Genomic DNA, 12,872 nt, shown 5'->3' on the forward strand with positions numbered 1-12,872 from the left:
AAAAAGAGGGAAGACAGGAAGGAGACTGCTATTCGGATTGTACCAGTGAGGCTTCAACTCGAATATATTTACTCATTTTCTTCAACCATCAAACAGCTGTCCTCCCAACCTAACTCTGTTCTCTCCCCAGCAGTAGCAAAAAATAACGACCCAATCATCAGCCTCTTGGATCTTATTGCCTGTCCTTTCTCCTTTTGATTCTGTGCCTGCTCACAGTTTGTGACCTTGTGTGTTTCAGATAATGACATCCACCCGGATCACAGTCTCATTTGTTTCATAAGAAAACGTAAAGACATTTTGCCAAGCTAAGGGTACTGAGCACACTTTGACACTAAGTCTTTCCCAGACGCCTCTGGTTGGCAAAGGGTTTTTACTCTAAGCTTTCTTGTCAAGTACCATAGCTGCTTCAGGAACAATATTGTTCTGGGGGCATTATTATGTGGTCTAATAGGTCATAAGACCACATCTCTAAGGGTTTTCTTTTCCAGTGATGAACGTAAAAAGTCTTGCTGTTCTTTATATTGTCAATGTTAAACTCTCACTGGAGAGGAAATCACTTAGGAAGCTGTTAGGCCCCAAGCCTTCTATTCTCACTCTAAGGCCTGTCTGTCTTGCCTTACTAGGAATCTGGGAGCTGAAAAGAGAAGAGATTACCCTGCTGAAGGAGCTGGGAAGTGGCCAGTTTGGCGTGGTCCATCTGGGCAAGTGGCAGGGCCAGTATGACGTTGCTGTTAAGATGATCAAGGAAGGCTCCATGTCGGAAGATGAGTTCTTCCAGGAGGCCCAGACCATGATGTAAGTTTCTTCTGAGGAGCAGCAATTTAGCCCTCTCCACGGGAGGACATTCATGCCAACAGGTCTGTCCCTCACATTTGCAAGGCCTGGATCACGAGTCCACATATAAATGTACAATGGCATATTCCTCAGCCATAAAAAAGAATGAAATGATGCCAATTGCAGCAACATGGGGGGACCTAGAGATTATCATACTAAGTAAAATCAGACAGACATCATGTGATATCGCCTATAGGTGGAATCTCAAAAAAAAAATGATACAAATGAACTTATCTGCAGAACAGATACAGACTCACAGAAGTAGAAAATAAACTTATGGTTACCAAAGAGGAAAGTGGGGAGGGATAAATTGGGAGTTTGGAATTAACAGGCACGCACTACTATATATGAAATAGATAAGCAACAAGGACTTATTGCATAACACAGGAGACTATATTCAATATCTTGGAATAACCTACAACAGAAAAGAATCTGAAAAAGGATATATATATATATATGCATATATACGTGTGTGTGTATATATACGTGTGTGTGTATATATGTGTGTGTGTGTGTGTGTGTGTGTGTGTGTGTGTATATATATATATAAAGCTGAATCACACTGCTGTATACCTGAAACTAACACAACATTGTAAATCAACTATACTTTAATTTAAAATGCACCATTTCCCAACGGAAAGAAAGAATCCACGTAGCACAGACAGAAATATTTAGAAGTTATAGATCAATTTAACACACCATTACATAAAATTGGTTCTATGTGCTTCCTTAGACAAATACATCTTCGCAACAACCTGAAAGGTCCCATTCGAATTTAGAACGCTCAAGGTTCTTTAGAGATACCAGCCTCTTGCCCATAGCCCCCCAAACCCCACCCCTCCCCTCTCTCTTCCCACCCCCAGCGCCACCCTGTCCTCAGTGCCTTGCGCAGCCCCCTCCGGGTTTCCCACAAGCAGCTCGCTATCGGCTAATGATCATGGTTAGAGGTGGGGACACCAATAGCATGGTTCACCCTTGGGAGACAGAAGCAGGAAGAGTCTGTACTGGTCCTGGAAGAGGCCTCAGGACTATGCGGACAGGGGGTTCCGGAGCCCTGGGACCCCGACAGTGAGACAGAGAAGGATGCATGGTTCCCAGTGGGCATGTCTCCTTGGCCCTCTGGCCTCTTTGCTTTCGGGCAGGTACATGATGGAAGGAGGAAGAGAAGGGCCTGTAAAGCACATGCCCAAGGGCATGAGCCTCTAGTGGCCACTACTGAACACTAAGGCCTCAAGGATAAGATCCCAGTGCAGTCTGGTAAAAATCCTTTTCTCACCCCACTGCTTTCCAGTTGTTCACCAAGCCAATGAAAGTGCAAAGCAGAGAGGCAAAGCCAGCAGACCTTGCAGGGTCCATTTCCTTAGTCGTTTCTTTATGAAGAGCAGAGGCATCCAGAGAGTCAGAATAACCAGTTTCATGACAAAAGCAGAATTGCTTGGAAGCAGAGGTACCATGTGAAAAGAAGCCTCTGGCTGGCACTGGCTTCATGGGCAAGCAACCTGCATACACTTGAGGGCTCCCACACTTAAAAAGGGCTCCGTGCTTGGTTTAATGCTCTGCTGTCACCATCTGGAAATTCCTAAACAAGGATCCTTGCATTTTCATGTTGCACTGTTCCCTGCCAATTATGTAGCTCATTCTGTCTTTGGCCCTTGTACTTTCATAGGACTGGGGAAGAGGCCCTTACGACAGGACCAAAAAATCTGGCAGAAACTCCCTTAGGTTCAAGGTGTAACCCCCATGTCCCAGTGTAACTTTAAAACTGCTTTTTTTTTTTTTTTTTTTGGCTACTAGATAGCTAGTAATCCTACGGAATCCTAAAAAGTCATTAACGAATCATGTAGTTGTAAAGAGGTGAATCTGTCATTAGGGGAAAATGTTAAATCTCAAATGTAATGGTCAAACCGAGGCCTGTCACATGAGACATGGTGTTCCCACCATGTGCCCCTAGGCAGTAACTCAATTTGCTCAAAGAACAACTGTTATTGGGTGACGGACCCTGGTCCCACCACAAGCCTTCCCTTAGAAGGGAGCAATACAGGTCTCTCGAACCGCTCAAAGATGCATAACCAAGCCCATGACCTTGAGTCACGGGATAACGCATGTGCCTCTAGTTTAAGAAGAAAGAAAATAACTATTTAATACATCCTCATCTGCTAAAACATTGTTACTTTGCCATGTGAACTTTAATTTACTTTAGACATCTGATCATTAAAGAACTGTCCATGAGAACAGATCAATTACATAAGGACTACTTGATGTGCACCACAGCAGGTGTCAGGACCCACTAGAAGCACTGTGTCATGTGCTTACCACTTCCTAAACTCATCACCGCAAAATCAGGTAGCAATAATGCACAGCGAAATTTTTTAAAAGAAAGAACAATCACAACTCATCTCACTTCTCTAACATGGTAGCCATTTTTATTCTACCTATGCCCTTCAAATTCTGACATCATGTTTAATGAAATATTTATACATGAAAATTAGATGCTTTAACTATTATATAGAGAAGGAATCAACAACAAGGTCCTGCTGTATAGCACAGGGAACTATGCTTAATTCTGTGGTAAACCATAATGGGAAGACCAGGAAAAAGAATATCTATATATACAGATATAGATATTATGTGAATATAGAATATATGTACATACACATATATAGATTTATATAGAAAACCAAATCACTCTGCTGCACACCAGAAATTAGCAGAAAATATTATCCATCAGCTATACTTACAATGAAATAATTTTTTTTAAGTTAGCTGCTTTAAAATGGAAGTGATGGCTTTTAGGGTGTAGCTTCCTCCAAATCAGTCATGTACGTTTTCGAGATGCCCCAAGACTAACAGACCCTTGCTTCCCTGATTCTCTGTAGGAAAGCTGAGTAAGTACCCACAGTGGCTTAATGGCTGCCGAGGCTGTCAGTGTCAAATAGGAGGCAGCATTTTTTGCCTCCAAGGGCTAATGCTCCCAGAATCAGATCCTACACCTTCCCCTCTCTTCCTAAGTTCAAATAGAAGGGGGAAAATAAACAAAAATCTGCGAGTGATTCTTTTTAAGGACATCTGGAAAATGGAGTATGGAAATTCAGTACTGAACTTGGAAAATCTGTTGTTTCCAGGAAACTCAACCATCCCAAGCTGGTGAAATTCTATGGAGTGTGTTCCAAGAGATACCCTATCTACATAGTGACTGAATATATAACCAATGGCTGCTTGCTGAGTTACTTGAAGAGTCATGGGAAAAGACTGGAACCCTCCCAGCTCTTAGAAATGTGCTATGATGTTTGTGAAGGCATGGCCTTCTTGGAGAGCCACCAGTTCATACATCGGGACTTGGTACGCTAAGCCACTGGCATCTCAAAGGAATGAAAGCTATTTACAGGTCCTGCCTCCAGCGATGGCGCCATCGGGAGGGACAGCCAGGAAGGCATCTTAGACTTTGCTCCCTTGTGACTCGCTTGAGCACATGACACTTTTGTAATAAAAATCACAGTTTCAAAACAAAATAATTGAAGCATAGAAACAACAGAAAGAGTAGAAATAGCCATCAAGATCTATGTAGTTGTACTATGTCACCTGAAGTCATTTAAAACAACCCAATATCATCTGACATGTAAATATGTGACGGAGACAACCCAGATCAGCAGAACTGCCTACCTAAGCCACAGGAGAGCCTCCCTTCTGACCCAGAGATTCATGAAAAAAAAAAAATGCTTATTGATTTAACCCACTATTTTCCTTTATATGATTTTTTTGTTTGTTTGTTTTTTACGGCTGAATTCGCAGCATATGAAGGTTCCCAGGCTAGGGGTCTAAATCAGAGCTGTAGCCATCGGCCTACACCACAGCCACAGCAACGCCAGATCTGAGCCGCGTCTGCGACCTACACCTCAGCTCAGGGCAACGCTGGATCCTTAACCAACTGAGCGAGGCCAGGGGTCAAACCTGTGTCCTCATACGCTACTCAGATTTGTTTCCACTGAGCCATGACGGGAACTCCAGTATATGATTTTTTCAATGGCAATGGCTGATACAGATGTAAAATGTTTAAATAAACCTTTAGCAAGATTAAGCAAATTACGGCTATAGACCAAATCTGGTGCACAGCCTGTAGGCCATAGTGCAGCCTTTGAACCAAAAAAACGTTTTTTACCTTTTCAAAAGGTTGCTGAAGAAAAAAGCAGAGATTGTATGTGGCCTATAAAGCCTATAAAGGCTTAAAATAAATACTCTCTAGATCTTTACGGAATAAAGTTTGCCAATCCCTGAACCATAAAAAAAGGATCTATGTAGTTTGTGTTGTGGCATAAAGTCTTTCCTTTCCATCTGTTTTCCTTTATACCACACACACTACGTTTGGTAGCCCACGGTGTCCAGGTGGTGGAGCGGAAACCCCTAGAAATGACCTTTCCCTTCTCGTTGACGAGCTAAGGTTCTGTGTTTAATGTCTAATACCTTCCATGCTGTCTGCCAAGGATGGAGGCTTGAGGGAAAATACTTACGGGAGCACATTTTCATTTGAAAACAAAATGAAAAGGGCAAAGGAAAAAAGACAACTTCCATACTCGAGATATTATATTTGAAATACAGCACTTGGAGTTGTGATGAGCAATCTTAGATTGTGCAGAGGATTCTGCCAAAGAGCAGGGAGATGTCTGATTCTGATGTCAGGGGATTCCCGGTCATTTTTACTCCTGGGTAATTTTGTTTTCCCTCCAAAGGCTGCTCGGAACTGCTTGGTGGACAGTTATCTCTCCGTGAAGGTGTCTGACTTTGGAATGACGAGGTAAGCCAATTCCGAATGGGCAGCCAGTGAAAGAGGGATTTCTAAATGGGGATACAGAACCTGATCTGAACTGGGGGCTCAGAAACCTGGATCCCCTCCCTCACAGTACCTGCGACCACCTCATCTGTCCCTCCATAAGATGGGAATGATCTTCAGAAATTATTCCGAGTCCCTTTTAGTTCTTTCAATGCCTTGATGAATCTTTTCTAAACTTACAAATACCATGAAAGAGCCTCAATATTCAAATATAACATGTTACAGCCAGGAAAAAAAAAAAAAACAAATAGAAAAGGCTAAAGAAGCCTTGATTACGTACGGGCATGTGTTTATACAGTATTATTATATACAAATCAGACCGTTCATCCCTGATTCCTAAGTATACTCAGTCATGTACACAAATATGTACATTTACTGTTTGTCCCCAGAAAAAAATGGAATCACATTATCTACAGGTGCCTTTGCACATAACCATAAACCACGAGCATCTTTTTATTTCAGTCGATGTAGAGCTATCTTTTTGCTCATGGCTGCATACTATTCTACTAACGTGCCATATTATATTTAATCACTCCTCAGCATGTGAGCACTGAGGTTCATTGCATTTTTATCATTATTATAAACACATCCTTGAACGCACATTTGTATGGTCTTGATATCTCCATAGGATATTATTGTTGTCCATCATTATTTATGGCAGCAGCAGATTAGAAATAACTTACATGGTTAAACAAATGATGCTAATCCACAAGAAGGAAGACTATTCAGCCATTAAACATGAAGCCGAGAAGAAAATGTAGCCATGGGAAAATGTTCTTTGTTTTTTGGGGTTTTGGGGTCACATCCACGGCATGCACAAGTTCCCAGGACAGGGATCAATCCTGAGCCACAGCCGATCCCTAACCTGCTGAGCCACCAGGCAACTCCAGAAAATGTTCTTGATACACCATTAAAGGAGAAGTAACAGCAAACCTCAATACAACAGAAACCCAATTTTGTTCAAATTATATATAAGAAAAAACTTTGGAAAGCAAAAATGTCTCTCGAGTGGTAGGATGATAAATTATCTCTGACGTGGGATTCTGAATGATTTTACTTTGACATTTTTGTGTTTTCCTACATTTACCAAATAGTTTGCCTTCAGATTTGGGGATTTTCAAAGTTAGACATCATTTTTCGTAACACAATATTGCAAACCAAGCACACTTCAACATAAGATAAAATGTTTAAACTGCAAAAAGTAAATAAATAAAGAGAACATGGAAACTCTTGATGCAGTGAAAAAAAAAAGATAGCATTTTTTAAATGTTTACAAGTCATAAACAGCCTCTACCCAAGCTCACACACCGAAAGGCAACAAAAGATCCAGAATCCCGGAGCACTTGGCTGAGACCCTGCATCGGCCTGGACCACCGCCGAGGCGACGGCGGCCAGCAGGGGGCTTCCACTTTGCCCAGCCAAGGGGCTTCAGGGCTGTGTTGCTGTTTTCCCCTGCAGGTATGTTCTTGATGACCAGTATGTCAGTTCGGTGGGAACCAAGTTTCCGGTCAAGTGGTCCGCCCCAGAGGTGTTTCACTACTTCAAATACAGCAGCAAGTCAGACGTATGGGCGTTCGGTAAGAATGTGGCCACTCGGGACCCAGCCCCATTGCATAAGCCGGCTTCCACAACAGGAAACCACAAGAGCAGCAACACGCATTCTTAGCAAAAGCTCTGAGCCCTTACAAAATTACCTGCATGGCCAGAGACCAGCAAGGGATTAAAAAAGAGGATGGTGACCCCTCCCTGTGTGGTCGTTAGGCTGCCTGCCACGTATTGTCTAATTTGCACCGCGCTAGCACCTTCTCATCGAATCCAAAGGGAAACACACTTTTCCACAGATTTCTGGGTTTTTAGAAGGAATTACTGAAAATGAAAACCGAGTTTGCGTGAGGTACAGAATGTCGAAGGGCTTAAAATGAAGTCACCAACCTTCTGTATGAAGCGGCGTGATAACCTTTGCCTTCGGAATTGACTCATGTGGGGGGCCTGCCTGGTGCAAACACCAAACCCGACTCAACACTTTCTTTGGCCCTGTGCCCAGGGAAAGCCTACAGTTTCCATCAGACTCTCGACAGGAGCCCTGGCCCCCAAGTATTGGAGCCCGCTGCGGCAGTAAGACAGGAAGGAGGAATGGTGTCAGTTTACCTTAAATTTCCACTGAAAGGTCATCTGATTGTACAGTGAACTGTTGCCAAGGCAGAGAGAAAGGAAGGGCGAGGACTTCCGTCGACCACTCCTGGGGGCAGGTGGAGGGGGGGGGGCCTGTCCCTGTGGGTTGAAGGAAGCCCCGGCTGCCTCTCTGCAGTGGCCCCGAGCCTTGCTCCAGTCCCTTTTGCTAAGACTCCTTCCCCAGGGATCCCGGCTCCCACCCAGAGCCTCCCCAACCCTGCCCAGGCGGGTACCTGCTGACCGTGGCTCTCTCTCCTCCTCCTCTGCCCGCGGCGCAGGGATCCTCATGTGGGAGGTGTTCAGCCTGGGGAAGCAGCCCTACGACTTGTACGACAACGCGCAGGTGGTCCTGAAGGTCTCCCAGGGCCACAGGCTCTACCGGCCCCAGCTGGCGTCGGACACCGTCTACCAGATCATGTACAGCTGCTGGCACGAGGCAAGTGCCCCCACGGGGCGGCAGGGGTGCCAGGCCCTGGGGTGGGTGCCGCTCCCCGTGGAGGAAGCACTGTGGGGGGAGGGCGCCTGCCGCGGAGCGGCGGGAAAGGGCCCGAGCCCCTGCCCGCAGGTGTCTGTGATCTGCAACCCGCACCGTAGGCGCCAGCAATCTAACAAGGTACGTGCCAGCGCTGGTCTAAGAACTCCATAAATATCAACTCATCTGTTCCTCAGGAAACATACTTTGAGGCACGTATTCGTCTCATGGCTAAACGAACAGAACAGGAAACAGAGACCCAGAGAGGTTGAGGAACTTGCCCGAGCTCACACAGCTAGTAAATAAGAGGCAGGCTGGCTGGCATCAGGGGCCCTGTTCTCAACCACAGTGCCAGAGGGGCTCTCCCCAAGGGGCAAACGCCTAACAGAGCACCGAGAAGCCGTGCAGAAGGCACGGGATGGACACCCCCCCCTTCCCTTGCCTCCCGAGCGCTGAATCAAAGCCTTCCGTGCAGGGACAAAATAGGGGTTATCTTTTGTCATGAGACCAAAAACCCCCGAGCCGTTTCTAATTCTGGGTGTGAAAGAGAAAGACCGACAGGGGCAGGAAGAGCTTGGAGGAGACGGAGACTGGCTTCTGGAAGGCCTGTTACCTGAGCCAGGGGAGGACAGCTCTGCCCAGCGTGTCTGGCTGTGTGGGTGGAGACGGGGTTCAAGGGTACCCCGGGGAGAGCGACGAGCGCAGGCACAGGTGCGGAGGCGAGTGTGAGCACGACGTGTGAGCACGGCGTGCACGCCGGCGCTGTGCCTGGAAGGGCTGGAAATGAGTGTGGCAGAGGAGGTCGAGGCCAGAGCCTAGAGCCTTAACGACAAAAAGAGGAGTGCAAGTTTGGCTTTCTCCAGGCAATGGGGAGACACGGGCGGGAGGTGCAGGAGAGTGATGCGCTAATCGGGGGCTTTTCCGAACGTTCATCTGGATAAACAACAAGGTCCTCCTGTCCCGCACAGGGAACTGTATTCAATATCCTGTGATAAACCATCATGGAAAAGGAGACGGAACGTGTATATAACTGAATCACGTTGCTGTACAGCAGGAAGTAACACAACATTGTAAATCACTATACTTCAATAAATTTTTTGAATTTTTTGTTAAAGTAGATTTACATCATTGTGCCAATGTCTGCTGTACAGCAAAGTGACCCAGCCATACATACATACACATTCTTTTTCTCATGTGATCTTCCATCCTGTTCTATCCCAAGAGATTGGATAGAGTTCCCTGGGCTGTACCGCAAGACCCGGTGGCTTATCCGTTCTCCATGTAATAGTTTGCATCCACCAACCCCAGACTCCCACTCCCTTCCCCCTCCCTCTCGGCAACCACAAGTCTGTTCTCTATGTCTGTGAGTCTGTCTGTGGAAAACAGTATGGAGGTGCCTCAGAAAACGAAACGAAATATAGAACTACCATGTGATCCAGCAATAACTTTTTTTAAAAGAAAACATTAATCTAGGCGCCCATAGCCATTATATGATGTTGCATTATTTTAATTACAGACTTCATACCCTGTTTTAATACTAGGTAGGCTAGCATCCCCCCCTTCCTCATTTTTCATCATTTTCTTAGCTATTCTGCATATTTAAAAATCCACAAACTAGAGAGCCAGTTTGTTCAGCTTGCAACAAGCTTGCTCATATCGTGGAGGAGACTGTATTTGGTTTGTTTTAACTTGGGAAATCTGCCATCTTTATGGTATTTATGTGTTCCGGTTTACATTTGTATTTTTCAGCAACATTTTAAAGTTTTCCTCATTTGGGGGGTACATGTTCGTTAGTATTTTATTTGGGTGTTGTTGCTATTGTAAATGAGGTTTTCGCTTCCAGTATATCTTCTCATTGGTTACTGTACATATATGGGAAGGCTATTGAGTTTGTACGTTAATTTTACATACTGCTCTCCTGGTGAATTCCTTACTATTCGGGTTGGTTCTATCACCAATCCTCTCGGTTTTTCCAGGTATGAAATCACATCTTATGCACATGGATACTTTTTTCCAACTCTTAGGGCTCTGTCTTCTCTTTAGGAGAAATGTCTACATGTTTCCAGATTCTAAAAGTTGCTAGCTTTGGTACTGCAATATAAATATTTTACATAGTTTATTTTTAATCATAACCTTCATAAACTAAACCACTGGGTTTTTCTTTTATCTAGCTTCCAGAAAAGCGTCCCACATTTCAGCAACTCCTATCTTCCATTGAACCACTTCGGGAAAACGACAAGCCTTGAAGAAGAAATTAGGAGATCTGATGAGAATGATGATAAATATTGGCCAACATTTTCATTCTTTTTAAGGAAAGTAGCAAAACACAGACACTGTAATTTGGCTAGTCCTTCTCTCTGTGCTGTTTCTTCTATTTTCTAGAAATGAGCAAGGTAGGAAACAAAAAATTTCCTAGAAATGTAGGTCACATTAGTAATTTTGTTTATGCTGCTTTTAATATTACACTTCCCAGCCTTTAGCAAAAGCACATTTTCTGATTAAAAAATAGACAGGATGTGTACCATGTGTAAAGATTGAACAGAATTGAAAAATCATGTGTTGGATATTTGTTCTTTTCTCAGTATCATCACTATCATGATAATTAAATGTTATTAACAAGTATGGAAATGGCAACACTTGCCTTCATGTTTCAATGTTCTCAATCTGTAGCGTGCATGAGAATCAAATGGAGAGTTGATTTAAAACACAGGTTCCTTAGGAACTGGCCCAGAGATTCTGGTACAGCAGGTCTGAATGCAGCCTGAGAATTTGTTTTTGGTGGGTTTTTTTTTTTTTTTTTTTTTTAGGGCCGCAGCTGTGGCATATGGAGGTTCCCAGGCTAGGGGTCTAATTGGAGCTGCAGCTGCCGGCCTACACCACAGCCACAGCAACGCAGGATCCGAGCTGCGTCTGCGATCTACACCACAGCTCATGGCAACGCCGGATCCTTAACCCACTGAGCGAGGCCAGAGGTCAAACCTGCAACCTCATGGTTCCTAGTCGGATTCGTTTCTGCTGCGCCATGACAAGAATTTGTATTTTTAACAGGCTCTTAGATGTGCTGGTGTGGTCAGTCCAAACTGACCTAGGGGATCTCATTATGTGGTGGGCACCGTTAGGTGATCCATCATCCAATCCAATGACACAATTCTCATCTGATACCCAGATTGGAACAATGATTTTATGTCATCATGTATATAAAACTAGTTAACTAATGTTATTCATTAATACATTAACACATAACATTGGATCACGTAGAGACAGTTTTTAAAGATGCTAAGGTATAATGATGTCTTTTTCTTTATATTTAACCATCATCAGTCGCAACCTGAGCATAACCATGATCTTGTATTCGATTGCTGCTTTCTACACTGGTTCCCCCCTGTCTGCAGGTAACAGGTTCCAGGACCCCCGGTGGATCCCTGAAACCGAGGATTATATCAAACCCTACACGCACCATGTTTTATCCTATACATGCATCCTATGATCAAGTTGAACTTAGGAGTTAGAGTAAGAGATTTAACAACAACTCATGATAAAATGGAACAGTTATAGCGATATAGTGCAATAAAAGTTATATGAATGTACTTTCTGTCTCTGTCTCTCAAAACAACTTACTGTACAAATTTAATGCCTTTTCCATCTTAATGAAGCACTTATGCAGTGTGTGGCTGTAACTTTTGTAGCAAAATTAGTATGAATTCAACTTTCTTCTTGACAGCTTCTCCAGGAGAAAATGTGTTCTTGCCGTAGATTCTAGCCACCTCGGCATCTGATGTTTTGCTGTTGTGGTTCCTCATCATGTTAGAACGGACGCCTTTCCACCAGGGAAGCACTTTACGGCTTCTCTCCGGCATTTCCGGATCACCACTAGCACTCCTCTGGCACTTTGGGGCCAGGAATGAGTAAAAGGAGGGTCACTTGAACCCAGCACTATGACACCCAACAGCGGATCTGATAACTGCGGCCACTAAGTGACGAATGGGCGGAGCTCACTGGCCAAAAGGCCAATTCGCATCCCGAGAGAGCATTACCGAAGTTGCGAGATTTCATCCACTACTCAGAGCAGCTTGTGCTTTAATACTTATGAACTGTTTCTGGAATTTTCCATTCCCTATTTTCAGATGGCAGTTGACCAAGGGTAACTGAAACCGCCAAAACTGCAACTGCGGATTTGGGGAGGGGATGGGGGTGAGTGTTCTGCAATCATTTAAAAATCTTTGAGGGAGTTCCCGTCATGGCTCAGTGGAAATGAACCCTACTAGTATCCATGAGGACGTAGGTTTGATCCCTGGCCTCACTCAGTGGGTTGGGGATCCAGCGTTGCCGTGAGCTGTGGTGTAGCTTGCAGATGCAGTTTGGATCCCGTGTTGCTGAGGCTGTGGTGTAGGCCAGCAGCCGTAGCTCCAATTCAACCCCTAGCCTGGGAACCTCCATATGCTGCAGGTGCAGCCCTAAAAAGACAAAAAAATTATATTAAAAAAAAATCTTTGGAGTTCCCGTCGTGGCGCAGTGGTTAATGAATCTGACTAGGAACCATGAGGTTGTGGGTTCGATCCCTGGCCTTGC

At 44.4% G+C, this 12,872-nt stretch overlaps 1 protein-coding gene across 2 annotated transcripts in view; it reads left to right on the top strand.

The window, feature by feature from the left end:
* The window catches only part of BMX (BMX non-receptor tyrosine kinase), a 49,181-nt gene extending 38,101 nt beyond the window's left edge, over window positions 1-11,080 (top strand). Inside the window, exons 14-19 of one of the 2 annotated variants that reach the window (XM_047765823.1) lie at window positions 624-795; window positions 3,957-4,173; window positions 5,559-5,623; window positions 7,118-7,236; window positions 8,110-8,444; window positions 10,475-11,080. In XM_047765823.1, the coding sequence (XP_047621779.1) occupies window positions 624-795; window positions 3,957-4,173; window positions 5,559-5,623; window positions 7,118-7,236; window positions 8,110-8,444; window positions 10,475-10,549 (983 nt within the window). In that variant the 3' untranslated portion in view covers window positions 10,550-11,080. The remainder of the gene's footprint in view (window positions 1-623; window positions 796-3,956; window positions 4,174-5,558; window positions 5,624-7,117; window positions 7,237-8,109; window positions 8,445-10,474) is intronic. The other variant, XM_047765824.1, reaches the window with a different exon arrangement.
* Window positions 11,081-12,872: the final 1,792 nt, after the last annotated feature.

This window comes from Phacochoerus africanus, chromosome X (genome assembly GCF_016906955.1).
Source record: "Phacochoerus africanus isolate WHEZ1 chromosome X, ROS_Pafr_v1, whole genome shotgun sequence".
In the NCBI taxonomy this organism is placed as follows: Eukaryota; Metazoa; Chordata; class Mammalia; order Artiodactyla; family Suidae; genus Phacochoerus; species Phacochoerus africanus.